The sequence below is a fragment of the Gouania willdenowi genome, chromosome 4 (assembly GCF_900634775.1).
Source record: "Gouania willdenowi chromosome 4, fGouWil2.1, whole genome shotgun sequence".
NCBI classification, from domain to species: domain Eukaryota; kingdom Metazoa; phylum Chordata; class Actinopteri; order Blenniiformes; family Gobiesocidae; genus Gouania; species Gouania willdenowi.
The window spans coordinates 43033891-43060067 of NC_041047.1; the positions used below are offsets into that span (position 1 = coordinate 43033891).

At 39.3% G+C, this 26177-nt stretch overlaps 2 protein-coding genes and 1 pseudogene across 2 annotated transcripts in view; 2 read left to right on the forward strand and 1 right to left on the reverse strand.

Annotated features, from left to right (window-relative positions):
• The first annotated feature begins 100 nt into the window (after nucleotides 1-100).
• On the forward strand, nucleotides 101-5315 carry LOC114462242 (uncharacterized). Its single transcript, XM_028444934.1, has 4 exons — nucleotides 101-255; nucleotides 3034-3351; nucleotides 3444-4830; nucleotides 5284-5315. The coding sequence occupies exons 2-4, from the start codon at nucleotides 3061-3063 to the stop codon at nucleotides 5313-5315; spliced, it is 1710 nt and encodes a 569-aa protein (XP_028300735.1). The 5' UTR covers nucleotides 101-255; nucleotides 3034-3060.
• On the forward strand, nucleotides 1059-1176 carry LOC114462678 (uncharacterized; annotated as a pseudogene).
• Nucleotides 5316-7516: 2201 nt separating the features above from the next.
• Nucleotides 7517-26177, reverse strand: part of LOC114462131 (desmoglein-2-like) — a 37975-nt gene continuing 19314 nt past the window's right edge. Inside the window, exons 5-14 of the mRNA XM_028444793.1 lie at nucleotides 19569-19729; nucleotides 17130-17264; nucleotides 16856-17041; nucleotides 16147-16619; nucleotides 15923-16065; nucleotides 14725-14946; nucleotides 12316-12555; nucleotides 10576-10706; nucleotides 10087-10401; nucleotides 7517-9234 (exon numbers count right to left, since the gene is read on the reverse strand). Of these exons, the coding sequence (XP_028300594.1) occupies nucleotides 8206-9234; nucleotides 10087-10401; nucleotides 10576-10706; nucleotides 12316-12555; nucleotides 14725-14946; nucleotides 15923-16065; nucleotides 16147-16619; nucleotides 16856-17041; nucleotides 17130-17264; nucleotides 19569-19729 (3035 nt within the window). The 3' untranslated portion in view covers nucleotides 7517-8205. The remainder of the gene's footprint in view (nucleotides 9235-10086; nucleotides 10402-10575; nucleotides 10707-12315; nucleotides 12556-14724; nucleotides 14947-15922; nucleotides 16066-16146; nucleotides 16620-16855; nucleotides 17042-17129; nucleotides 17265-19568; nucleotides 19730-26177) is intronic.

The window sequence follows — 26177 nt, forward strand, 5'->3', positions numbered from 1 at the left end:
GTGTGTGTGTGTGTTTGTGGAGCGAATATCTCCCCGGCGCGGTACCTGATCAACCTGAAACTTTGTCAATGGCTTCCAAATACCCCGAGTGTGTGCATCTGTTATTTTGGAATATTTCGGACAGAGCTGAGAGGGCGTGGGGCTGGGCTCTCCAGTGATTGGATAACAACATTGGAACATAGGGATGACATCACTGGAACATAGGGATGACATCATCACTGTAGAGGTTGGACTAATGATGTAATCGCTGGAGAGGTAGGACCAATGTTGTAATGTTCTAATATACCTATGTTCCAAAATGGGTGGGGTTTGGGGGTGGGCTCTCTAGTGATTGGCTCTGGCCCGCATTGTTTTAGAACACTGATGATCAACAGTGATGTCATCAGAGTTCCAATCAAGAATGTTCTAACTGATGATGTCATGAGAAATGCGTGTTAAACCGAACAGGACATGAGAGAGGCGTCTGAGCCGCACGCACTACTACTACTACTACTACTACTACTACTACTACTACTACTATAACTACTTTTCTACAAATCACTTTTGGTTGTACCATGCCAAAAAATCAACGTGCAGAGAAAGAGCAGAAACGTGAGGCACTGCGGCAGGCACATGATGCTGGGTCACCTGAAGTCCAAAATGACCGCCTAGCCAGCAACGCTGTGTGCGAGGCAAGATGGCGTGCAGCAGTAACGCCTCAGCAGCAGGAGGAACGCTTTAACGCTAAAGAGTATGTTCACCTCTTTGTACATCCAACCTTCAAACACATACTCATTTAGACATTATTGACAACTTTACTTAAGGTTCCACTATATGAATACATACATCCGTCAGGCACTGTACTAGTGTATTTAAAACACAATGCAAGAATAAAACACATCACTGTGCTCAAAACAAACTGGGAAAGTTGTGACGATACAAAAAAAATTAAAACTTAGCTCTTTCTTTATTCTTTCTTATTTATAACCTTCATGTTTCTGCCTCTTAAAAATTATTGAACACTTTTTGATAGCATTAACAAGCTTGCAAGAGGTTAACGGAGAAAAAGCACAACAACCTTTTGTGGCCATACCAGCCTGTCATTGCCCGATCCCGTTAGATCTCGGAAGCTAAGCAGGTCTGGGCCTGGGTAGTAGTTGGATGGGAGACCACTGAGAATTCCAGGTGCCACAGTGGGGTGGCAGTCACCCAGTAGTATCTGTCATTGTGCCCTTGGGCAAGGCACTTCACCTACATTGCCTAGTATGAATGTAGTGTGTGAGTGAGTGTCGGTGGTGGTCGGAGGGGCCGATGGCGCACTATGGCATCCTCGCTTCCGTCAGTCTGCCCCAGGGCAGCTGTGGCTACAATAGTAGTTTATCACCACTAAGTGTGGAGTGAAAGAATAATGCCTTAGTTCTGTAAAGCGACTTTGAGTGTCTATGATAAAGCGCTATATAAAAAACTGATGCATTATTATTATTATACGAAAATTGTGATTTTGGTTTTTCGCAAAGTATGCTAGTTGAAGTCATAAAGAAAGAACTCCTCACTTAGAATTTCATTTTAAATTCAAATTCAAATTATTTTGAAAAATTAAGAAAGCATTTATGCTTCAAATAACAGTATCGGATGGTGTACTTGAAGTCTGGAAGTGCAGAGCCGCTTCTGTGTTTGGGGGTGTGGAAAATCCACAGCTGATTAACAGACCAACTTTCTTTGGCTATACACATGCTCTTGTTATTGGTTTGGGCCGATAAACTACACGTTGAAGTAAAACACATGGCTACTTAAGCATCTATTCTGAATATGAGTCTGACGAACGCTGCTTCAGGAAGTGTGTATTTTTATCATAGCTGCGTAGTTTATAACTACAGTCAGCTGTTTGAACCACTCACCAGGAGTCGCTGGCTGCAGTCACACAAATCGCTTTCTTCTCCTAGTTTCTTCTCTTCTGACCACAGAAATGCTCCATTTCAGTCGCAAACCATTGTCTTTCATTCAGTCATAAACATGTCAGCTCATTAGATAGAGGCGATACGAGTGGAATTTTGCTCCTAAAAATGAACCCGTCTTTGTAATAGATGCTGCTTCTCAATTCAACACTAAACTGAAAGAAAATGTATTATTTGTGGATGTGAATCATATTGAAACGACTATCGACAACCATTGCTTAACCTTTGGGTTAAACTCAAAGTAATGCAAACACTTTGGTGGCTGCATTTCAACTTCTTTGGAGACTGCTAACATTCAAATGGCCATAACGTCTTTAGATATTCTTTGATTTCTCTGTGTGAGGCCATTGGAAAGCTTAGAAATCACAACTCCAGGTTTTCTCATGGCGCATCAAATAGTCCACCCAAACAGTTTTGCACTGAGCAGCACATAAATAAATTGTTCTCTGCAGGATGAAAAATATGAGGAAATTGTGTTGCACACACCCAACACAGCATAACGTGGATGGCTGTTCATCATAGGAATGGGATCCACACAAGGTTCCTGCTGCTTAACAGAAGGTTTTCCTTGCCGCCATGATGAATTCATGTTGGGTGTGGGATACATATGTATGTATATATACGTATATATGCATATGTGTGTATCCATAAAATAAAGAGTCCGTCCTTAAGACTGCTCTACTGTAAAGTGTCTTGAGATACCATTGGTTATGATTTGGCGCTATACAAATAAAAGATTGATTGATTGATTGATGGTGTTGCCACATCATGTCATTTTCGTGGCAGTTTTCCAATCCCTGGGAGACGAGGCTGCTATTTTTCTGTCATTTTGTGTGTCTGGAATAATTTGTATATTTGTGTATTTTTGCGATGTGGACCAAGCTCTGACTCTGGTTGTCCATTGAACAGACAGCCCCTATCAGGGGTTCCGATACCCCATACTCCCAGAGGACCCCCCCAGGAATTCCAGAGGGACACGGAGAGAGCCCAGTTAAACAGAAACAAATACAAATAAATCATTGTTGCTGTTTTATATATGTTGCTCATTTATTTTCTCTTTTTTACACAGCTGAATGTTTCTTTTTTCTTTTTCTTTCAGGAAGTTCCTTTGCAAACTTCCCCAGTTATGCTTGGTACCCAAGCAACAATTGAAACAGCCCAAGCAACTAAATTTAATGCAATTTTTTCATCAAGCAATAAAGTTGAGCACACAGTTTACACTAAATGTCAGCAAATCAATCAAGAAACGAGCAACAGTTGGATGGAGATTGACAATGCCAACAAGTTTTCCTCCGACACATTCAGCCACAACGGTAACCATTGTGCATTTAACAAACAAACCGTTGGTGTCCAGCACACAGATCTGTTTGAGAACATTGCCCTTCCTGATGGATTCCTCAATGATTACTACTCACAGGTACTGCCTTGCTTTTATACTCACCTTAGACTATTTTTATATTAATAACCACACTCACAGAAATGTATGTTGTGTTTTCTTGCCTCTAACAGAAAGCCATGTGTACTTTTCCGTTGAAGGACAGTCTGTTGGAATATGATTTTGAGGGCCAGGGTTCGTCAGCTGGCTCAGTGGGCTGCTGCAGCCTTCTGGACTCTGACTCTGACCTAACTTTCCATGAGGACTTTGGGCCAAAATTTAAGAAGCTTGCTGAGATTTGTTCCCCACCTACCACTAACCTTACCCTCTCTCTGATGCACACAGCAGAAAACACGTGTGAAGCTAAAGTCGATGCTGATAAAGTTGTTCTCCAGCCAAAACTTGAGCACGTTCAGGTAGAAAAGGCTGACATTAAGATAGCGAATGAAAGTTTCGCCACAAAACACGTCAAGTCATCGGTTAGTGTGGGAAACACTGGTTCCTCAAATATTAATTGTAATACTAATCATTCTGCTACTTCGCCCATCTCAACTCAAACTATTGTTCTGCAACAGCCACCGGTTTACTACGCCACCAACCCGGTTCTACCCATGCACTTTACAATCCAGCCTCATCTCCAAAATCAACTTCTCCTGGCAAACGGGTTGTATGGCACCAGCTTACCAGGCCTGTGTGTGATTGATGCTCCACATGCTACTTCTAACACCCTAATCAATAGAGCAGATGCTTCATCTATGCCAGTCCAGGAAATTGTCAGCCCTTTGTTAGCTTCTGGTTTCCTTGGGGGCCCTCAAAGCCCTGGGACTAGTGTCTTAGTGAATGACAGCACCAGTGCAGTAGGCCCAGCAATGCTGCTTCCCTTCAGCTCACTAATGTCCCAGGACTCTGTTGTTGTGGAGGGCTTTAAAGCAATCAGTCCAAACACTGATGACGGTTACATGTTATTACAGAAGAAGCCAGAAAGTGGAGATCAGGTTCTATCAGGACCATCTCCAGGCTTTATGCTGAGGGGTGCTTCCCTGAAAAAGAAGGCTGCTCCTCCTCAGGGGGATTCAGGCTCAGCAGCCCAGGAGACACAGAGGTGGCTCCTTCAACATGTTGCTTATAAAGGGAGGGCTAATATAATTTACACAGACTTCATTATTACATGGATTGGACACGCACAACTAGCAAAGATAGTTTCACTTACCTTTCCTAATGCCGCTCCTGGACAGCAAGAAATGGATAAGAGCATTTCTTTAGCAAAAGTGTTTGGAGAAAACTGGATAGATGGAAGATGGTCAATTAGAAATCTGTACTTTTACATTAATCATGTCCAAGGCAGCCATTTATTCAAGTTATTTCAAAACGTGAAACACATATTAAAAGCAATTACCCAAAAAGGACTAAAAGTAAACAATGTTTTTACAAAGTCTTGTTACAGCAACAATTTAGCTGAAAAATTACATCATGATACTTATAAAGTAAAACATAAAAGGTTCATAATAAGTGCCATGTTTAGTAATTTAGTAATAGTAATGTGCCATGGAGTAAACCATAATAGATATTTCTCCAGTGTTACTCCAATAAAGTTTGTGGAGAAAAGAGCCAATATTACCATTAGGAATTTCTACTATTTGTGTTATAACATGCCATGTACTATTCAAGAAAATCTTACTTTTATCTTTTTTTTTTTTTTTTTTTAATTCTTTCTAACAATTGAGAATTGACTGTGAATGTGAGATAAAGGTCACATCTAATCTAATGGCAGTTTAAACACTTTTCAGTAATTCATCAAATCCCTTTTTGTGCATGTAATTTGACTTCCTCACCTATCGTAAAAATTAAATTAGTTACATACAATACAACTTAATGGAGAATACCCATGGAGCATGATAGTAAGTTCATTGAATAAGAAGAGAGAATGAGGCTGATCCACACTTTCAATAATAATGTTTGGACCTTATCCTTCAGTCTTTAACTCTCCTCCTGTTGCGTCTCATTGAGCCTGCAGGCACACACAGTATAATGTGTTGGAACCCTATCCTATTTGGTAGGGAAAAGGAAACAGCAGAGGCAGTTGCTAAGTTAGCAGTTAAATTCAGGGTTCTCCTGATAGAGGGCAAAGGCTAGGAGGGGCAACTTTTATCACATCGAGGCCACAAAACTGTGATTGTACCTAATCTGAAGGTCACATTAACAATATTCATGTCAGCATTAGAATAATGACAGATCTGAGCATTATAATACAGAAAAGAACAAAGGGTATGATAGTTTTTGTTGTGTTTTTGTGGTATTGTTGTCATGTTGTATAATTCTTATGTCTTCCTGTGTACCCTGTGTTTAATGTTTTGAAGTCATTTTTGTCATTCTGTATATTTCCTGTTATCTTTGCGTATATTTGTTGTTCTGTGTGTTTTCGAGGCCTGTACTCTGAAGCTGGATTTCCTCTTATCGTGCTAACTTCAGGGATTTATGTGTGCTTTACTATGAAAATCACCTCAGTAATTTAGGCTGATTGGCTAACCTGGTCTGGACCAAGTTAAGATAAATATAAACCTTGCCTCCTGCTCATTTTTCTTAAACAATTCTGTGGACACATTGCTGCGTGGATTTGATCTGAATTATGGATTTTATTTCTTCATATTTTTAAAGAATTGTTCCTCATTGTGACATAAGTTGCTCTGCAAGGTTTCTCCGTGTTTGTGATTGGTTCAATGCTGCAATCTCCACCTCTTTTATGGGAATGCGCATGTAGTTGAAATCACTTGGGTTAAGTGAACGTTTTGATAACTTGCTTTGTAGCACAGCTGCTCTGTGACCAAGAGACTCTGTGTGTGTGTGTGTGTGTGTGTGTGTGTGTGTGTGTGTGTGTGTGTGTGTGTGTGTGTGTGTGTGTGTGTGTGTGTGTGTGTGTGTGTGTGTGTGTGTGTGTGTGTGTGTGTGTGTGTGTGTGAGTGATAGATAGATAGACTCCTTTGAGGCCACAATATGTTCTAACTCTAATTGTAAAATATATCATAAAGCTTCTTTGTTGGAAAGTGGGATTTTTTTGTTTTAAAATAAGTTTGTTTAAGCAGTTATATTTTTTGTAAAACTGGGAGGTATGTTGGATGTGGGAAAATCATACTTTGTGCTTGCATGTGTTTGCAAAACATCTTAATCAACTTTTATTTTAAAAGCGTTAAGGACCTCAAATAAAACAGGTTGAATTGTATGTTTTATGCAGTGTGACAGGATGTGACAGATACTTGTTGGAATATGGTTTTGGCAGAAAACATTTAGCAGAAGTTACATTTTGCAGAATGCAAATAATAAATCAAGGAATGGTTGTATAGTGAAGTGTTTATTAAAATGTTTGTCTTAAATCTATGATCGTATGATCGTGTCATTTCAAACATCACAACATAATGTTTGTTGACTGTTTAGTGCAAAATATCTTCAAAGTCAATCATTTTACAACAAATGGGCTTTTTAGATAACTACTATAAACAGGAATAAATAAAGGCTCTCGTGATAATTATATACACTAGACCTGTGGTTTCCTTGCTGAACATATAGAGCATGTAAAATATAAAGTACATTTTCTTTGCATTCAAATAACTTTATTATTAATGTTCTAAAATATGTGATTATACCATTTATGAGTTTTGAAGAATACTGGCATTCTTTACCTTCTTCAATAAAATTACCACCACATGTAAATAGAACCTTTGCGTGGAGTTAGGAGTAGGTTTACGGTTAGGTTTAGTCATAGTCACATGACCTAAACTGGCCAATGACTGACGTATCACGTGACCTAAACTGGCCAATGAGGGGCGCTGCGTATGGATAGAATGTCAGTATATTGATACGGCAAATGTAGGGATAACCACTGCCGAGAAATACTGTGAGGTGACTTTGACAGTGTCTGCGTCCTGCTTCATTACAGAGGAGACAGAGATGTTGTTTCCATCCAGTGAAACAGACCCATCAGCTTCCTACATAATAACACCATCAATGACTACTTAGGCTACTCCATAGCTGTTCAGCCTTTGCTACCTCCCGAAATCTTTCCTCAAATCCATTGATAGTTTACTTTTTTGATTAAACTAGATGGATCGGGAGGGGAGGGGACACATAGGTGACAGAGGCTCAAAATTCAAATGTCTCAGGGTTTAGTGAGTGAAAGACATGGAAATGCAGAGGGATGAGATGGAAGCAGTAATAGTGTTAAACTTAAGTCCATTTAATGAAAAATCAAATCCCACAAATCCACACATACAAAAGCACAGCACACAAACACTCAATGTGTTCAGGGAGAGGGGATTTACATGCAAAATGAACAAAAAGGAGATCTGTTCATGCTTTCTGCTCCAACAAACTAACAAGATAGGGGTCATGCGCTTGCAGGTGCTTCTTCAGTGGATTTCCCTCCTCTAAATGTCTCCAATGTCCTCCCAGACATATCCCCCAGTAAGTCCACTCTCTCATTCTTACTCATATCAATGATGTCTTGTTTATACAGTGAAGCAGCTACAATGCACAAGAGCTGATAATTACAGCATCAAACACATCAGGATGAGCTCCAACATACATCATTGTGTTGTTCTCAGTAATAAATAAACCATTGAGAGTAAATGTGGAGAAAAGCAGAACAAATACCTAAATAAAGAGGAAAATCTGAGAAATCTGAAACACTGCACCAAATGTTGATGATATACATAGTACATTGCTACCCTTTAAAGCAAATTACCTGAAACATACCCTGACACACAAACAAGCTGTAATAAAGTATCACCTCCAATCTTTACAACCGCAAATAAATGATCAAATGTGTCTCATTAAATTGGTTAAAAACTGGCTTCCTACACTCGATTAAAGTTGGATTAGTGCAATATTATCGCTGTACCCCAACTAGTTGGAGCATGAGCTCCCTCTAGTAGATGACGAAGTCTTTCTGCTCTTCGAGCTGATAAGCGTGCTGCTTCTGCCAGTGACGGCTCTATGAGTGCCGGAGACCTCACTCCTCTGAGAAAGACCTCCTGCCTCTCGAAGCAGTCTCCCTCCACTGCCTGTCTGTTCTCCCACCAACAGTAATGTCTGAGATCCTGACATCCCTCCATGTTGTAAAGTACCTCCTGGAACAAAATGGGTCTGATTCCCTTTCAGGACTTTAGTTGATCCTGCTGGAACCTTTCCCTCAACAACCATCATCGTCTGATGGCCAGAATAATTTCCTTTGTTGACCACGTTCACACCGGGAACCTCACCAGTCCCCACCAGCACCATGCCATGGCCTTGGGCGTGTCCACTGGAGATGGTTGTTGGTGCCTGAACAATGACACCTTGGGAAGGCACAGCTTGTGCATCTTGAACAAGGACCATGTTGTGGACGTTGGTTGCTGGAGCCTCAGCCAGGAGCACAGTGCTCTGAACCTGTGGTTGGACCACATAGTGTACTGGTTGCAGCATGGGGGCGGTGGTGTAGTAGATTGGCTGCTGCTGAGGGAGCAGGATCATCTGGTTTTGATTTGCCAGCTGAGTTTTCACTGTTGTTCCCTCTCTCACTGTGGCGGCGTTCCTCTCCACCTTTTCACGCACATTGCTTGTTTCTCTAATGACAGTTTCCTGTGTTCTGGATTGTTGCAAAGGCGGAGGAGGCATCTGCTGAGGGCTAGCTAAAGTTGATGCTAATGTCTGAGCGCTGGATGAAGGAACACTAGGCAGGGGAGGTAACACCGGCTTGGCTTCATTTTGGATCTTCTTTCCTCCACACACCTCAGCAATTGTTTTGAATTTCACTCCAAGGTCATCAAGGAAGTGCAAGTCATCGTCAATCTCCAGTAAGCTACAGCAGCCAACCGAGCTTGCAGACGAGTCTTTGCCCTCGTAGTCGTACATCAACAACTCATCCTTTACACCAAGGTTTTTCCCACTGATCTCCTGGAAAAAGTTTTACAGTTTTACATAATGAAAGGCATTTGTGGGTGAATTTATCTTTGAAAGAAAAAACCTGACAATGACTTGGGTTATTTGAGAGTCTGCGATGTGTACTGATTGTGGATAGGAGCCTAAAGGATTTCTTAAAAAGTTAATTACCAATCAAATTAAAAAAACATGGCAAATCCTAATGTAATGATAAGATCACTTTATTTTAATTTGCTGAGTAAAGAATCTATGAAGGATCGATGGAATCTGTGTTTGTATATCTAGTTTTTTCAAAGGACAGGATGACATGCACACCTGACTGTCTGGTAATTGCCACTTCTTTTTGTTCATATTGCGTTTCAGTTGTCCATGTTCCCACCATTTGAGCTATAGTAGCGTACCTGTTACACTGTTTTCAAGTTTGGAAGCTTAGACATGGGAGATGGAGTGAGGTAATATCAATCAATAGAGTAATTACCAGAGGCTCTCCAGATGACTTTTGATCATTGTTGAAGTGGGCGGGAAACTGAGGGGGCAGCTGCTCTGTGAAAGACTACGCTTTACACATAATTAACGCTAACAATGACCACAACCCTTCAGTGTTCAGACACTTTCCTACAAGGGTTTAACATAAAGATGAATAACCAGCTTAACTCAGCTGTCATTCCAGACTTTTTGGATGACCTTGTAACTTAAAATCAGCCATTAATCACATCTCATTAATCACAGCTCCCTTTGAGTTCCTAAGATCTTGTGACCTCTGATGAACTCTGTCATTGTGCATCCTGACACAATCTTTCTCAAGCTCTACAAGGGGGTGTTGTTTCTGCCTGAAAAGATACTGATCCCAAATCATTGATTTCTCACCTGACTGTAGTATTCTCCCAGGAAATGGTATGGCAGAGCCATGTTATCAAACATTGCTGAAGTTTGTTGTGTTTGCCTTCTTTTGGACTCTGTGTTGAAGCCACTGCCATTTTGTTGGGTCATCTCCCACATGTTCTCTCTGTGGTTACTTGAAAAAGCATTTTGAAAAGCTTCCTTCTTCCACCCGCTCAAAGACATGGAACTTTGTTGGAAACCAAAACCCTCTGCTGATGCAACAGCTAAAACATGGTTTGCAGAACCCATCAGTAGGGCATCTTCTTCAACTTGTGTTGGTATATTCATTAAAGGCACCTCCTGCAATTGTCCAGAGATGTGAAGAATTAGGGATGGTTTGCAATCCTAAAATATTAAAAACCTTATTGTGATTCAGGTTTCAGAGTAGACATTCACATTACATCAAGCAATCCCTAGACATGCATATGAAAGTGACTTAAATAAAAAATATCAGGAATTGAAAGTTGTTCTCACAGTGTTCACCCCCGGGTGCTCTGTGTGATAGTTGATGAGGTGTGACTTGGTGTCAAAAGGCATCTCAGTAAAGATATCTGGGAATTTTGCTGGTCCCCCACATTGACAGGAGAGCAGCAACAATGGAATGACTGCAAAAAAGGAGAAGATTCAAACTTCCCACCAAAATGGAAGCACAAGTTTCATTGTAAAGAAGGAAGAGAGAGGTATTTTTTTAGACAGACCATTTGTAACGCACTATGATTAAACCACGGACAAGTCTGCATAAAAGAAAAGAAGAAAAAGTTATTATTCTTTCTTTTTTTTTGTTTTTTTTGCAAAATATGGTAGTTGAAGTTAAAAATAAAGCACTCCATGCGTCAAATAACCATATCGGATAAACTTTGTGTTTGAAAATGGCTTGTTTTAGAGCTGTCCGTGTTTGGAGGTGTGATCAATATACTGACTTTCTTTGGCTATACAAACACTTTTGTTATTGTTTTGGGCCAATAAACTTTCCCATGGCGCATCACATTTATTTTAGATTATTCTGAATTGAAACCTAAAAATTTCAACACGAAATTATTTGGTCAAGATTTGGCTATGCTTTTGAAATTGATTGTGATTTTAATGCATTGGCTTAAAATAAAATAAGACCTGAAGCCATTCAGAGGTTCATTGTGTTTTCTTTTACTTCCTATTTGTATTTCAGTATCAATAAATAATTTAAGATGAATTCAGTTCTCCTGTTAATTATTATCTTATATTTTGATGGTACTTAGCATGCATTTTGACTCAGTGTTTACATGGCTTTTCTATGGTTAATCCAAACTTGAAATAAATTATACAGGAAACACACTGTGCTCAGAGTTTGATTGATATTTGAAGAGTAACTCTCACAGATGTCAGAGGAATGAGAGTCGATCAACAGAATCAGGTGGGTGACAAAAACTTAGTTCAAATAGAAAAAACATTATATAAGTTCACTTAAAGGTGCAGTCTGCAACTCTTATAAAAGTGATTTTTTTTGTCATATTAGCTAAAGCTGTCACTATGTAAGGGCAGCTTTACATCAAACTAGTAGTTTGTGTGAAAAAAAAAACAGGCTAATTGAGTCCCGCCCCCTGCTGCTCCTGCAGCCTTTGGCAGATTGCTAGAATGCACCGCGACCGAGCAAAAATAACCAGTCAGAGCCAGGATTGTGTTTGATGGACGATCTGACAGCTGTTGCTCACAGTCCCCACCCCTTTCCCGGGGCTGGAGCGCCGTCTTTTTTACAGTGTATGGTCTGGAGGAGTAGAAGATGGAATTGGTGATTTTTCTCTTTGAAAGGTAATTACTGCTGCTTGATTTACATTATGTTTGATTTGTAATTGTTACACTAGAACTATGTGGTGCATGTGTTTTTTGTGTGTGCGCGCAGCAGCCTCTGTTTGGGTGCTGTAAGTGACACTGTGTTGCTGCTGCTGCTGAGGTGTGTGCACATAGAGAGAGAAGCGCTGCAGTAATATGCTTTTAACAGAGCACATTATGTTACTGTGATGTTGCTATCGGACTAACGTCAGCTTGTTAGCTCCTCTGAGGGAAAGACTTTGGAAAGTTTGGAGGCAGGCCAAGAAAGCAGCGGGGAGAGAGGGATCTGAGTTGCGGACTGCACCTTTAATAGGTCAAATATAAATGCATTCATAATTCACTGTTTAAATATTCCATATTTAACATTTTGGAATATCGTGTTGGACATGTACCCATCGTTGCACTTACCCAGTAGCATTAGCAGGCCTAAAAGCAGCACTCCGATAAATGCCGGTCCCAAATGCGTTTCCTTGGACTGAACATTTGTACCGCTTTTTCCACAGATCACTCCATCCTCACAGGTACAGACTTTGACTTTGACTTTCTGTGGCTCTGGACAGGCCTCTCCTTGCTGGTCCCTCACCATAAATTCAACTTGGTAGAATCCAGGCCACAGGGATTCCTGAGCTCTCACTATAGCTGCAGTGTCTGCCAGAACCAATAGAATAAATCACAACAAGCTTTTTAAAACATCCTACAATTATATTCAGATTGTACTGCCCCCCCAAGATTGACAGTGTTAAATGAACTAAAGACGTGGGTCAAATTTAGGGCAAACTTCAATTGACTAACGACAATTACATTACATTGAACACTGTTTAAAATAGCAATGTAAAGAACATACTGTAGTACTGGAAACACTATTCAGTAAGAACCATGTAAGAGGATTAGGAATTGAGGACCTATTTAAAGAGTCCATTCTTGGCCGATTACAAAATTTGATTGCAATAGCCGGGTTTCAACCCATAGAAGGCAGTCATTCTTACATTTTTACAACAAAATACACCAGTCGCTCTGGTGGTATCTGTCATTGTTTCCTTAGGCAACACACTTCATTCACATTTTCTAGTATGAATGTGGTATGTCTGTAAGTGAGTGTTGGGCTGATAGCGCACTATGACAGCCTTGATCCAACAGTCTCCCTCACCACTGTCTGTGGAGTGAAAGAATAACACGATGTATAGTGCTTTGAGTGTTTATGACAAATGCTATATAAAATCATTACCATTATTATTATTTAGAGGCTATTGATAGTCTTCCTACATTGTCTCATCACCCTCTTCGACCCCTGTGTTTTTGCAATCTTGATAATAATGGAGCGAAACCATGTTCATTAGGGTGGATGGGTACTGTCAGTGTTGATCTTTTAATGCTGGTGTTTCAAATCACCTTGACATTAGTAGGGATGGGAATTGATAAGAATTTAGCGATTCAGATTCCATTATCGATACTGCTTAACGATTCGATTCCTTACCAATTCTCTTATCAATTCTGGTGGTGAGGGAATTAAATATCAATCAAATTGATTTGTTTGCTTTAACTTTTTATTATACTATCTTTGTCTCTTAAATTTCCTGCTGGGATATCAGCTTTTTTTTAATCCACCATGTATAGATTGTTTTCACTGGATAATAATATATACAAAAGCGCTATATATAATTGATGAATTATTATTCTTATTCTTATTATTATTATTATTATTATTATTACAACATATGACACATTTTGGCTACAAACATTTAACAATATTTAATGTGGTCCTTTTGAACTTGGACAACTTGATCCAAAACTAATTCAAAACAAATAATTATTCTGTAAAAAAGAACATATTAACCAAAAGTACAGCTGTACTTGTTATGTATTTAAACGGTAAAGCTTTAGTTTAGCCTTTGTTTACATTTCTATAAATGGAACTTCCGAGACGCTGTCTCCGTTGTTAAATGTGACGTCATCAGCAGTGTGTGTGAACCAGTGTGAAAGTGCAAACTAAAGACAACGATCAGTACCAGTCCACCTCCCGTGTCTGATTACTTGTTATGAGGACATAAACGGCAGCGAGGTGTGTGTTCTTGCTGAAGTTTGTTTTTTTCAGAAGAAAAGTCCATGCAAGGAGCAACTTTTGCGCGAGTCTACAAATACAGCATGGAGGACAGCACAGCTGCGGGTGGAGGAGGTGGATTCTCCGTGGTGCACAGCAAACAACTATATGGTGGAAGGTGCTTGATGCTAGCATAAACACAATATACAGGACCTGGAGGAGTTTATCGTTACGTATTTGTGACGTAAGAGGAACAGATAAGCGGAATCGACAGGCAAGCAAACAAACAATTCCTAAGAATATGATTACTGGGAACCGGTTCTCAGAAAGAACTGGTTTTTGATTCCCATCCCTAGACATCAGTCAATTTCTTTCTTTCATCATCTCACAGAGATGAGTAGATTTATTAACAAAATCAATAACCCTGATAGATGTCGTAATCAATAACCTTGATACATGTAAAGCTACGAGCTTGATCGAGGTTCTCTGCTTCCTTTGCAGCAGACTGCTCCTAATTTAAAGACACGTTTCTCTATCTGACTCTTTATAAAATCATCATGCTTTGACTGGACTTCATCATTCAACCAGAGCACAAGTCATGTCTCCAAATGAGGGCAACCGCAAATTTGCAGCGACACCTTGAATGTCATGGTCCTGAAGTTCGAACACAGTGTTAGCTATGGTCAAAATGTGACTCGAACACAGAAGTTCAAAAACTTAACACAGATAAAACTTTGATGCAGTAAAAGTAGTTTTCAGTAAGAGACGGTTATTCTCACCATTGAGATGCTCCACCTCCCATTCTCCCCCAGTGCCTTCACCAACAAGGATGAAGTCAAAAGGAGCTCCGTTAGGGTCTGCATCTCTATCATGAGCTTGTACAATGATGGCATTCTGTGTTGTACACAGAATCTTAAAGTCACTGGTGATGATGGGGCAGTGGTCATTAGAGTCTGCCACCTGGATAGCCACGGTACCTGTAGCTGTTTGACTTGGCAGGTCTGCGATTGCAAACAGAGCAAAACTAATTTTAGATTTAGGTGAAACTTTTAAAGATAATATTAATTTACTGCTAACATTGCAAAGATGCTTGCATTATCTAAAATCTTAATTGGATTAAATATATGACTGCATTCTTACTTGCAATAGAATTATCAATTCAAAAGTAGTATGTAAGGTCGAATTTTATTCAAAATGTATTGCACTAAACATTAAAGTGTAAAAGCTTTTGAAATGATTTTAGAACCGATATGCTTTACTATTAACTAGAAGCAGTGAAACTATATTTCAACATAAAAACTAAGATGTTAAAATCCAAAATATATCAGTAGAAAGACTACCAAAACTTACTAACCACACAAATGTGCTCACAATATTTACCACAAAAATAGATCTGCTAAATTATATTGCACAGACAACACATCACATGCTTTTATTTTGATAATTTTGTTTGTAGTTTATTTTAAAACCATATTACAATACAATTATGCTTTCCCTCTTTGAATAAAATTTTGTCTCTGTAAGAGTTTTATAAACCGTCCGTGTATAGTCTAGTGAGGATAAGCTTACCAATTATATGAAATGGGCTAAAAACCATTGTGTTGATGTCAACCAGGGTTTTTGAAAGTGTGGGGCGTTTTCTAAAGGGGGAGGCTCACTCTCCTACACTTTGAAAACCCCTGATGTAGACCCATTAAAGATCACCATTACCACACAACATGCACAAAACAACAGCTTTGGTGTGTTTATAGATCTGCAAGACCTGCGGGGTTCATACCTGACTAACATTTCACTAATGGACTCTGGACCACATCTATACACCGGCAGCAGAACTTTAAAGTCTATTCTGTGTACCACCCGGGGAAGCATACATTTAGTAAATTTTAAATTGAAACAAGTTTGCATCTTAAAGGTAGTTCTTGTATCTAAAAGTACGTGTTAAAAATCAAAGTAGATCACATGGTAATATTGGCAAACCTTCTGAGATGCAGATGATTTCAGCAAAATAAGTTCCATTGACCAAAGCAGGAGATTCTCTGTCAGGCATCTTGTTCAGTTTGATCTCAGCTGTTTTTGGATCAATTGTTAGCCAGTTGTCGGGGTCGAAGCCCTTCACATACCTTCAACAGAGACAGGAATAATTCCTTACATTACAAAATGAAAATCCCTTTGACACTGTAGTGTCCTCTGTGGAGACCAACCTGACGTTCTCTGCTAGTTCCAGGGTGTCTCCATCGATTGCTGGGTACCGCACTAAAACGTCTTTGATGTTAATAGAATTTTCACCCTCTTTCATAGGTATAGCTTTGACATTAGGAGCAAAATGTGGTCCCTCAGGCTTGTTCTTTACATTGATTTTGATAGGATATATTTTCATTTTCTTTCCACTTGATGATCCTCCTCCTCCATTGGTACCACCTCCTCCTCCTCCTCCTCCTCCTCCTCCTCCTCCTCCACCTCCACCACCTCCACCACCTCCTCCACCTCCACCACCTCCTCCTCCTCCTCCTCCTCCTACTCCACCACCTCCTCCTCCTGTTCCACCTGCTCCACCTGGACCGCCTTCAAAATGTATGCCAACATCTGCATTTGATGCAGATCCAACCACCAGTGGAGCTTTATTTCTCACTGACAGACCGAGTTCAAGGTCTTTGACGTTCTCGTAGTCTACAGCCTGTTAAAGTGACATGGAGTGAATCTACATTTAAAAACTGGCCTTATGTATCTTCCCTTATATGTGGCGATGGTGATGTAATTCTGTCATGATCAGAGAAGTCTGTTCTACTCTCAGATGAAGAGAAAAAAGCCACTTATGTTTTTTTCTTTTTTCAGGTTTTCAGCATTCAACATTATACCTTGACCTGTTTTCTTTTGCTACAAACATTTTAAATCAATGTTAAAACTCATTACCTTGTCCAGCATTAGGATACCCTCGTTGGTTTTTGGGTCTGTCTTGATGCTGAAGTAGCCAGCCTCATTGCCTGTAATAATGTCGAACACAGCCTCCCAGTTCTCCGTGTTTTGCAGATCGAGATCGGTTGTTTTCAGTCTCATCACCTCCACACCATATTCATTCTCTTCAATGCTTCCTTCATACTGGGAGGAAGACACATTAGATGTTGTCAAAAAATACATTTGAATACACATTTACTTTCCTAAATGAATCAAGAATTAAAAAAGCTACCTCCTCTCTCTCTAAAGTAGGTACGTTGTCATTGACGTCACGAACGTTGATGGTTACCGTTCCTGTCCCGCTGTATCCCCCTGGCTGTCCATTCAAGTCCTGACCTTTTACCCTCAGAATGTACTGATCATGTGTCTGCGAATCAAAGAGCCATCAAAATCACATCCATATGTTTGGTAGTAAAAGCAAACCAGGATCTAAATATTCTACAATTCAATGTGACAGAGATGAAAGACTGAAGTTTGCATCAGGTGTCACTCTGTGTCGTCTCAAAGGGTGAGTGAGACTGATTTAATGCATACTGTAAGTCTTGTTAGGTAAGAATTGATTTGATAGTTCACCTTCATGCCTTCTCTATCAGTCTGTTATCTTGAAGGTAACCCAGATCTGTTCCTACCAAGGTTTTATATATCTTTACACCTCATCCAGTAACAACCTCCTGCAGCCGCTGCCTGTTTCTGGTGCTTTCCTCACTCAGTTTGGACCGTTAGTGTTCTTTTAATGCCTGTGTTGTATGTTTGAACTCAATCACCATCCCTGGGTTAATTAACTAGCCATGACCAATTTTATCATGATAATTGGTAGATGGCAATATTTCCTTTCATTTCAAACATTACACACAAAACCTTTAGTAACATGAAGTCAAGTCAGTATTTTACAGAAAAGGATGATGATTTTCCATTTCAATTGTCTCATGTTATTATCACACTAGCTTTTGATAATCTATGTTATTCTTGAATATATTCTGCTTTTACAAGGTTAAAACTTTTATTAACATTTAATTGAAGAAAAAAAAAATACTTTGAAAAAAGGTTTGTTTACGTCACAAAGCAAAATTTTTAGTGAACCATAGTTATTACTAGCTATGTAAAAAAAAAAAAAAAGACTGGTGATGGTTTAGGACTGATACTGTCTTTTTCAGTGACGTGCTGTCAGGATAGGCAAGGTAGGCAGTGCCTACCCAAGGGTGAATTGATATTTTGATTATTTGTTTTAATTATAATATAATTATAAATTATTTATTTTTCCATTTCCAATAGCCCACAGTACCTATACGTTTGAAAGTGTCAGCATTTTGTGCATTTCATAGCCCAAATCACTAAACAGTGCTATTTCCTGGAACAGCTGCACAGTCTCACTCTGCTGTAAGGCAGACTGTAAGACGTTCCCATTGCGTGTTTTTACGTGTTTGCTCATGCGTGTCAGGTCCCCAAGATGACAACCATTTACCGCGCTATGCTAAATGCTATACGTATATACAATGCATTAGTGAATTGATGCCATGTGACCGTTGCTGCTACATTCTCTAGCGTGTGTCTGGATAACACTACAGGCAGGATGACAGCGCCAGAGATGATAGAGAAACTTTTTTTTGAGGAAAAACGACAGCTTTTAAAAGATGGGAGACCAACACCTGAGCTACCAGAGCTTCAGCAAAGGTAAGGTCAGAACATGTTTCATACTTTCCACAGTGACTGTTACAAAAGGAAGGATTGGCTTTGTGGATGATCTTCACTGAGGCCGTTCTGAGTCGTTGTCATTTTCTCTGTGTTTCTGTGTTTCCAACACAAACAACAGATGAGCTGCTGTGTCATGAGATATATCTTGTTGGGAGAGTATGGAGGCTATATTAAATTATTGTTTATGTTTCTTTAATGGTGTTTTACGATGTTGATTTTGTTAGATGGCTAAATGCTTGTTCATGTGGATCTTGTTGGGTTTTATTATGAATTTTATATTTTGATAAGCACATTGAGACCCAACCCTATTGGTCACGGCACGTCACTGGTCTTTTTGTCCTTCTACTGGCATCGCCCAGTGTTGGTGATTGGGTCAAATTTAAACAACAAACGGCCTATTTAAATAGTCAGGGAATTGACACTGCACATGGAAGCTTTGTGGGGAATTGTGTATTTAAGATAATACTGTGATTGCCTGAGTTTGTGAGTTTTATCCATCCTCTTCTTCAACCATCGATGACTGCTCTAAACTCTTATGTGAAGGATTGTGTGTTCACACTTAAAATCAAGATGAAGGATTAGAAATAATCTAGATTAAATAGAAACACGTGTGGTGAAAACTTTTTGTGGTTGAATATTTTTTTGTCAGAAACAAGGTTGTTGGTACTTTAATGGTTTATTGAGGGCTGATAAAAATCTAAGCTACCGTTTAGAGTTTTTTGGAAAACTTTAAACATCCTATTTTAATTCAGAGCTCCTTTAGAAGCCATCTTGTATATATTGAAAAACTTGCAGACACATACAGTAGGCTACTGTATATAGAGCAGTGGTTCCCAATTATTGTTGACTGGTGTTCCTCTAAACCTTCTTTGTCACAACTCAGGTCCCCCTCATCAAAGGTGCACTGCTTTCATGCTTGTGCTTTTAATGTGTCTTAGGTTCCCATTTAGAAAAGCTGGTATAGTTAGAATCTGTTCACCTCTCTGTCCAGTAGGGGCTTGTTTACATAAATGGTTCCATCCGTGTTCATGTAGAACATGTCGTCAGGGGGACTCTGACTTAGCAGAGTGTAGGCAATCTTTGAATTAATGTTCCCTGGCTCATCAGCATCACTTGCATTGGCTTTCATTACTGAAGTATCTGTAAAGAAAACACATACTGAGTAAAAAAACAACACTGCCACAAAAAAAACCTCAAAAAACTCAAACTGAAATTTTTATATTTCACACTAAAATATACTAATCCATCAGCAGGACCTGTACTGCTCTATTCAGTTGTTTTTATTCATAAAGTATTTCCCTTTGGTGAATATGTTCCTTTTGAAGAAACAACAAAATTTGTTTAATATTTCAAACTCGGTGAACAATGCCCAAGTCCACAGCACCTTTGCTCTCTATTGTTTCTTGTGCTGTCTGAGGTGTTAAACTGGTATTATTTATTACAGCTAAACCCTTTTTGCACAAAATGTTACCCACACAGTACATTTTAAAATAGCCTCTTACAACACTGTTTAACCTTACATTATCAATCACAAACATTACAATGTGTGATTGTGGGAAATATTTACTGTAGGTAACAATCAGGGACTGTACTACAAAGCTGGATAAATATATCCAGGATATCTCTCTGTTATCTTCACCTAACCAAACATTTGCAAGAGCAGCTGTACTATGAAGCTGGTTGATTCCAGATGATTTCAATCTGACTGAGTGCGCAACTGCATGCTCACGTTTAAGGGGGTGGAGTTTGCAGAGTTTTACCAATCGCATATTGACAATGTTTGCGATTGACAATGTAAGGTTAAACAGTGTTGTAAGAGGCACTGCTACAAAACCTCTCGACTTTTTAATACAGGAAGGCTTAATTTATTCACATTTGGATCCAAGGCCCTAAGAGAGTTTTGAACCACCTAAGCAGAAAATATTACGACGTTGAAAGACTGACCCTAATATTTAATTAATTAGAAATCCTCTGCATTAGACAATGAGTCACATAAATGATCAGGTAATATAAAAAAGTTCATTAAAATAGTTCAATATCACCATGTGATCACACATGGGACCAGATTGTATTAAAACAGAGGCAGGTAGTGTAGTGAAGATAATGATGATAGCTCAGGCTAGGCACTGGTTTTATGTTATGCACTAGGTTCACACCAGGGTGTCGGCCAGAACACCACTTAAGGCCACCGTTCCGAAGTATAATGGAGAAAAGAGCCGAGAGAGGTTTCAGGCTTAACTTCTTCTTAAGCCTACCCACTACCACCTGAGCCAGTAGTGGGTCGTCTTCTGATCGAGAGGTTGGGGGTTTGATTCCAGTACCTGACTATGTGTCGAAGTGTCCTTGGGCAAGACACTGAACCCTAAGTTGCTCCCAGTGGTCGACTAGCGCCTTGCATGGCAGTCCTGTCCCACTGGTGTGTGAATGTGAGAGTGATTGGGTGAATGAGCTGATATGTAAAGCGCTTTGAGACTGCTTCAGTGTGGTGATAAAGCGCTATATAAAATCAAGTCCATTTACCATTTACCATTCTTTACTTGATTTACGTGTGTGTGTGTGTGTGTGTGTGTGTGTGATTTCTATAAAGACAGAATAACAAAATACAATTACAATAATAAAGAATAACAAACATAAATTGACTTCACCTACAGTATGTAAAGTAACAGGATCAACTTAATATAAAATATACTCACACAGATAAAGTAATTCAATTGTTAGTATCACGTTTCTCCATCTCATTCACACCATTATGAACTAACATACAAAACACAGAAATCACAGTTACTTAAACATACCAATCTTATATCAAGTTACTGCTAACCAACTTTGTGTAACATTTCCGGTTTTATGAACCTCTTTAACTGCAGTAACTCACAGGCTGCTTTTATTGTGAAATACCCAGCATGTTACTACATCCTGTCACTGAATTCACTTAACTGACCAGCAGCCTAATTTTTTTTTTTTCCAAAATATGTTTATTGGATTTTTGCTTTCAAAAACACACGATATAATAGAACAGCAAAAACAAAAGCAGATCAAACAGAGAACAAACTGTAGGGAACCAAATCCTCCAAGTTTGATCTTTGATTCAGAACACTGGCTTCACCAGTCCGTGGAGTCAGAGAGTCTGCCTCCTACTGTGAAATGCAAACGTGCCCCACGGGGGAGCTTCTCCCTCTTCCTGCCCGAACAAAGCACAGGAGAATCCAAGGACAGTTTTCCCCCTATATCACCTCTCTGCTACATTTACGATCAAAAGAAGAACATCCCTCTTCTCCCCCTTTTTAAACAGATACCTTTGGGATGCTGTAAGATCAAAGAACTGTCCCAATGAACCTTTTGCCCCTGTGGTGAGATGTCACAGAAGGACACCTTCCAGGCCCCCTATCTGAGATGTCTCCCAGTGAGGAAGGGAGAACAAAGAAATTGTATTATGTTTGAAAAGTTACAAATGAAAACATTTTTGGAATGATTTCTACAGAAATTGAAATTGCAAATATTGTCTGTTCGATCACACTCGTTTCATGTAATTCAATAACCAACAGAATGCTATTTTAAAGTGTTTATCATTTAAAAGTGCTTAAAAATACCAGAAAACATCACAAAAGTTAGTTTGAGGTATTTACTGCGACCATATAGTTAAGAGGAAGCATAACATGATTTTTGACATTTATGTTTATGAGTAATTACAAGTAAAATTCATTAACCGATTCCTAAAGTGTTCATAGGATATTTTCCAGTCATGTTTGGTATCAAACTCTTTCATTATAGATGATATTTCAAGATATGATGTTGAAAAGATGTTTTGAAATATGTGGAATTAATTATTAGGCATTCTTTTATGTTTAGAATCATCCAATTGTCGTCTGTCTTTTGTCTCACATACACATTTGAAACACACCCACAAGCTGAAAGCAGAGACAGTGACCAATCACCGACATGATCACAGAATGATCAACCAAGACGCCTCCTCCAAAAGGCGTCTCCAAACTTCCTTTAAAAAAAGACGCGCGACCAGAAACTTCAGTTTTGGACGCGGGCGTTCATGCTCACACGTGTTCCCTCATGTTTCCAGTCTTTCATTTCATTTTTCTTTTATTTGTAGTTGCATCAGTTAGACCTTTAAGAACCTTGCTCGCAGTGAAAGCCTAAAGGAGCGTGCCTGAAAGCCGACCTTCCAACATCTGAATCGTGGACCAAACCGTGGTCCCTCTTAGTCTGAAACCGGCTGCGATCATCCCAGAAGGGGTTGTGGATCGGCAATAGAATCACTGCTGTTTAACGAAACAGAACTCAACGGCAGCACGCCAGCGCAGCTATACTGCTACACAGACGTTGTTCCTGCAAACCCAGAACGTCTCCAGGTCCAACCAGACTGCATTTCAAGGTATGGACCAGTGAACAATGGACCAGCAGAACTGACACACTTAAACTACAATACAACCTCATTCAACACATCCTCATACTTACACTTCACTCACAATCCACCACATATGTTTGTCCGTCTTCCCCCGTCTGTCTTCCCTCTTTGTTTTGACTTTATTCTTTGATTTTATGATCTTATTATTCGAATATGTATCCTGCATTTTTATTCAATATTTAGTAGACTAGCATCCTCCTAGATTAGTGATTTCACTCTATTACATATAATCCTCACTTTTATTAGCCTAGAAATGCATTTTATCATGATTTAATTATCCCATTTCAATTGATATTTTGACTGTGTTAATTGTTGACTTTTGAATAAAAGGTTAAACATAATCATTGATTCCTCTGATTCATTAAAGCTGTGATGATGGTGTAGATGTTGCTGTTAGAATTCACTTTCCCCTGGTTTCACATTGATGAGTTTAGTCTAAAAACTTAGACATATTTCTCCTGTTAAAAGGAGTGGCACCCCGCAAAATTTGAAGTAATATTAATAATCATAATTAATATTATTAGTTATATAACCCATTAATAATAACTCATCCTCCTACAAAACAAACAAAAAACAAAAAACAAACAAACATTCCGGCTCAGTTTAGACAGGTGGGATAGTCAAACGCAGAAAAGAGAAAGATGCAGTTAAACATACTGTAGGGGTTGTCTTAGAGGTTCACACAGCACCTCTATAAAAAAGGGTGGAAATATCCATACCAATGTACGACATAAAATGTGTCCCAGATTTTGTGAAACACATCATCTTTACCATGTAATTTGCAGGTTAAGTAGTCCAGAGACATGTATTCCAGTACTGTCTGATGCCACTGATTTTTGCATGGCGCTTTATCCAAAATCCAGTTCAGAAGGACACATTTCCTCGCACAAAATGTAAGCATTCTATAAAGTCTCCTTTCATATTTTCCAGTGATAGTGACATCAGATATTCCAAGTAACATGGTCAATGGATTACACTCTGTAGTAACAGAAAGTGAAAATATTTTCCCTAGTTCACATTTTACAACATACCAAAAATATTGTATTTTTGTACAGGCCCAATAACAATGTAAGAGTGCCCACTTCAATCTTACATTTGGGGCATAACGGAGAAAGGTCAGAATTAAATTTATGACGTAGGGAGGGAGAGATATGAACACGATGTAAAATTTTAAGTTGTAGAGCTTTTACTCGATTACAGACACTTAGGGAGTTAGCATTACTCCATACATCGTCCCAATCCTCATTACTAATTTCCATTCCCAATTCTTTCTCCCACAGCCCTCGCAAATGGGAAATGTTAGTGTTTGAATACTCTTTAAGTATGTTATAAGATGACTTAATAGAGGTTTTAAACTTGGGTAAGAATATTTGCTTTTCAAAGTCAGAAACAGATTGGTCCGAAAGTAATGAAGTTTTATTTTGAACATAATCGCTCACTTGCAAATAGCGGAAAAAATCCTGTCTCTTGATGTGATATTTATCAACCATTTGGTCAAAGGACAGCATAGAGGGTCCGTCCATTAAGTTTGAGAGAATAGAGATCCCTTTAGATTCCCAAACCCGAAATCCATAGCCAGTCGTTCCCGGTGGAAAGAGAGGGTTATCACACAGAGGTGTAAATAAAGAAGTCAGTTGAGATCGCCCTTCCAATTTTTGAACTATTTTCCATGCCTTTACAGTGAGAATTGAAAGTGGATTACTGCAGGACAACTTCAGATTTTTTAACTTTTTAAGAAATAACAAATTCTTCAAAGGGAATTTGGACATGGAGCCCTCTATATCCAGCCAGAGAGAGACAGGATTTTGAACCCAGTCAGCTGCAGCACGCATGTGAGCACTGAGCTGATATTTTCTTGTGTCTGGGAGGTCGAGGCCTCCTTTTGAGGATGAAGGCATAGTGTGGAGATTTTTAAACATGGTTTCCTTCCAGCCCAGATGAATGAGCTCATCCATCCATTCAAAGTTTTTATTGTCTTATGTGTGAAAAGAATTGGGATCATCTGAATCGGATATAACAGTCGGGGCAGGACATTCATCTTCAGGAGCGAGACACGGCCCAACCAGGAAAGGGGCAAATTTTTCCATCTCTCAAAGTCCATTTTAATGCGATCAAAGAGGGGAATAAAATTACATTTATACATTCTATCAAAATTGGGTACTACTTTGATCCCTAAATATTTAAATCCTTCTGGTGACCACGTGAAAGGGAATGGAGAGGGGATTTTAGGTTTTTCTTTTAAAGTGCCCAAAGGCATAACCTCTGATTTGTTAAAATGTATTTTGTATCCTGAGATGGCACTGAATCTACTGATGGTCTCAACGAGAGAGGGAATGGACACCTCAGGCTTACTCAAGAAAATAAGGACATCATCCGCGTACAAAGTAATCTTATGATGCCTCTCACCGTATTGACTCGAACAGCTTCCGCTAAAGGCTAAGGCTAAGGCAAAAAGCAGCGGGGAGAGGGGACAGTCCTGGCGTGTACCCCTTCGAACCTGAAAGCTGGGAGACCGCAGACCGTTTGTTAGGACCGCCGAGCAGGGGCTACTATAGAGAAGCTTAATCCAATTTATAAATGTGTTACCCAAACCAAATTTATTTAAGGTGTAAAACATAAAAGGCCATTCGACACGATCAAATTCCTTTTCAGCATCAAGAGAGGCAACCAGACCATGCATTGACTTTTGTTGAAAAATTTGTATCACGTTCAGCAACCTACGCATGTTATTGTATGAATTGCGGCCCCTAATGAAACCTGTTTGGTCTTGGTTGATAAGCAAGGGGAGTAGTCCTTCCAGACGTTTCGCTAGCACCTTCGAGAGAATTTTCAAATCGACATTTAATAGAGAGATTGGTCGATACGAAGCACGATCTTCAGGTGGTTTTTCCTTTTTGAGAATTAGTGAAATATTGGCTTCCCTCAAAGACGCAGGCAATAGGCCTTTTACAAATGAATCATTATACATATTTAGAAGTGGATCTACTAATACATCTAAAAATTCTTTATAGAATTGGGAACTGAGTCCGTCAGGTCCTGCCGCCTTCCCAGACTGTAATCCTTTAATAGCATCCAAAACTTCTTTCCTAGATATTGGAGAGTCTAAGGAAGATTTTTGATCCTCTGCTAATGTAGGAAGATCGAGATGTGAGAAAAAGCTATCCATTA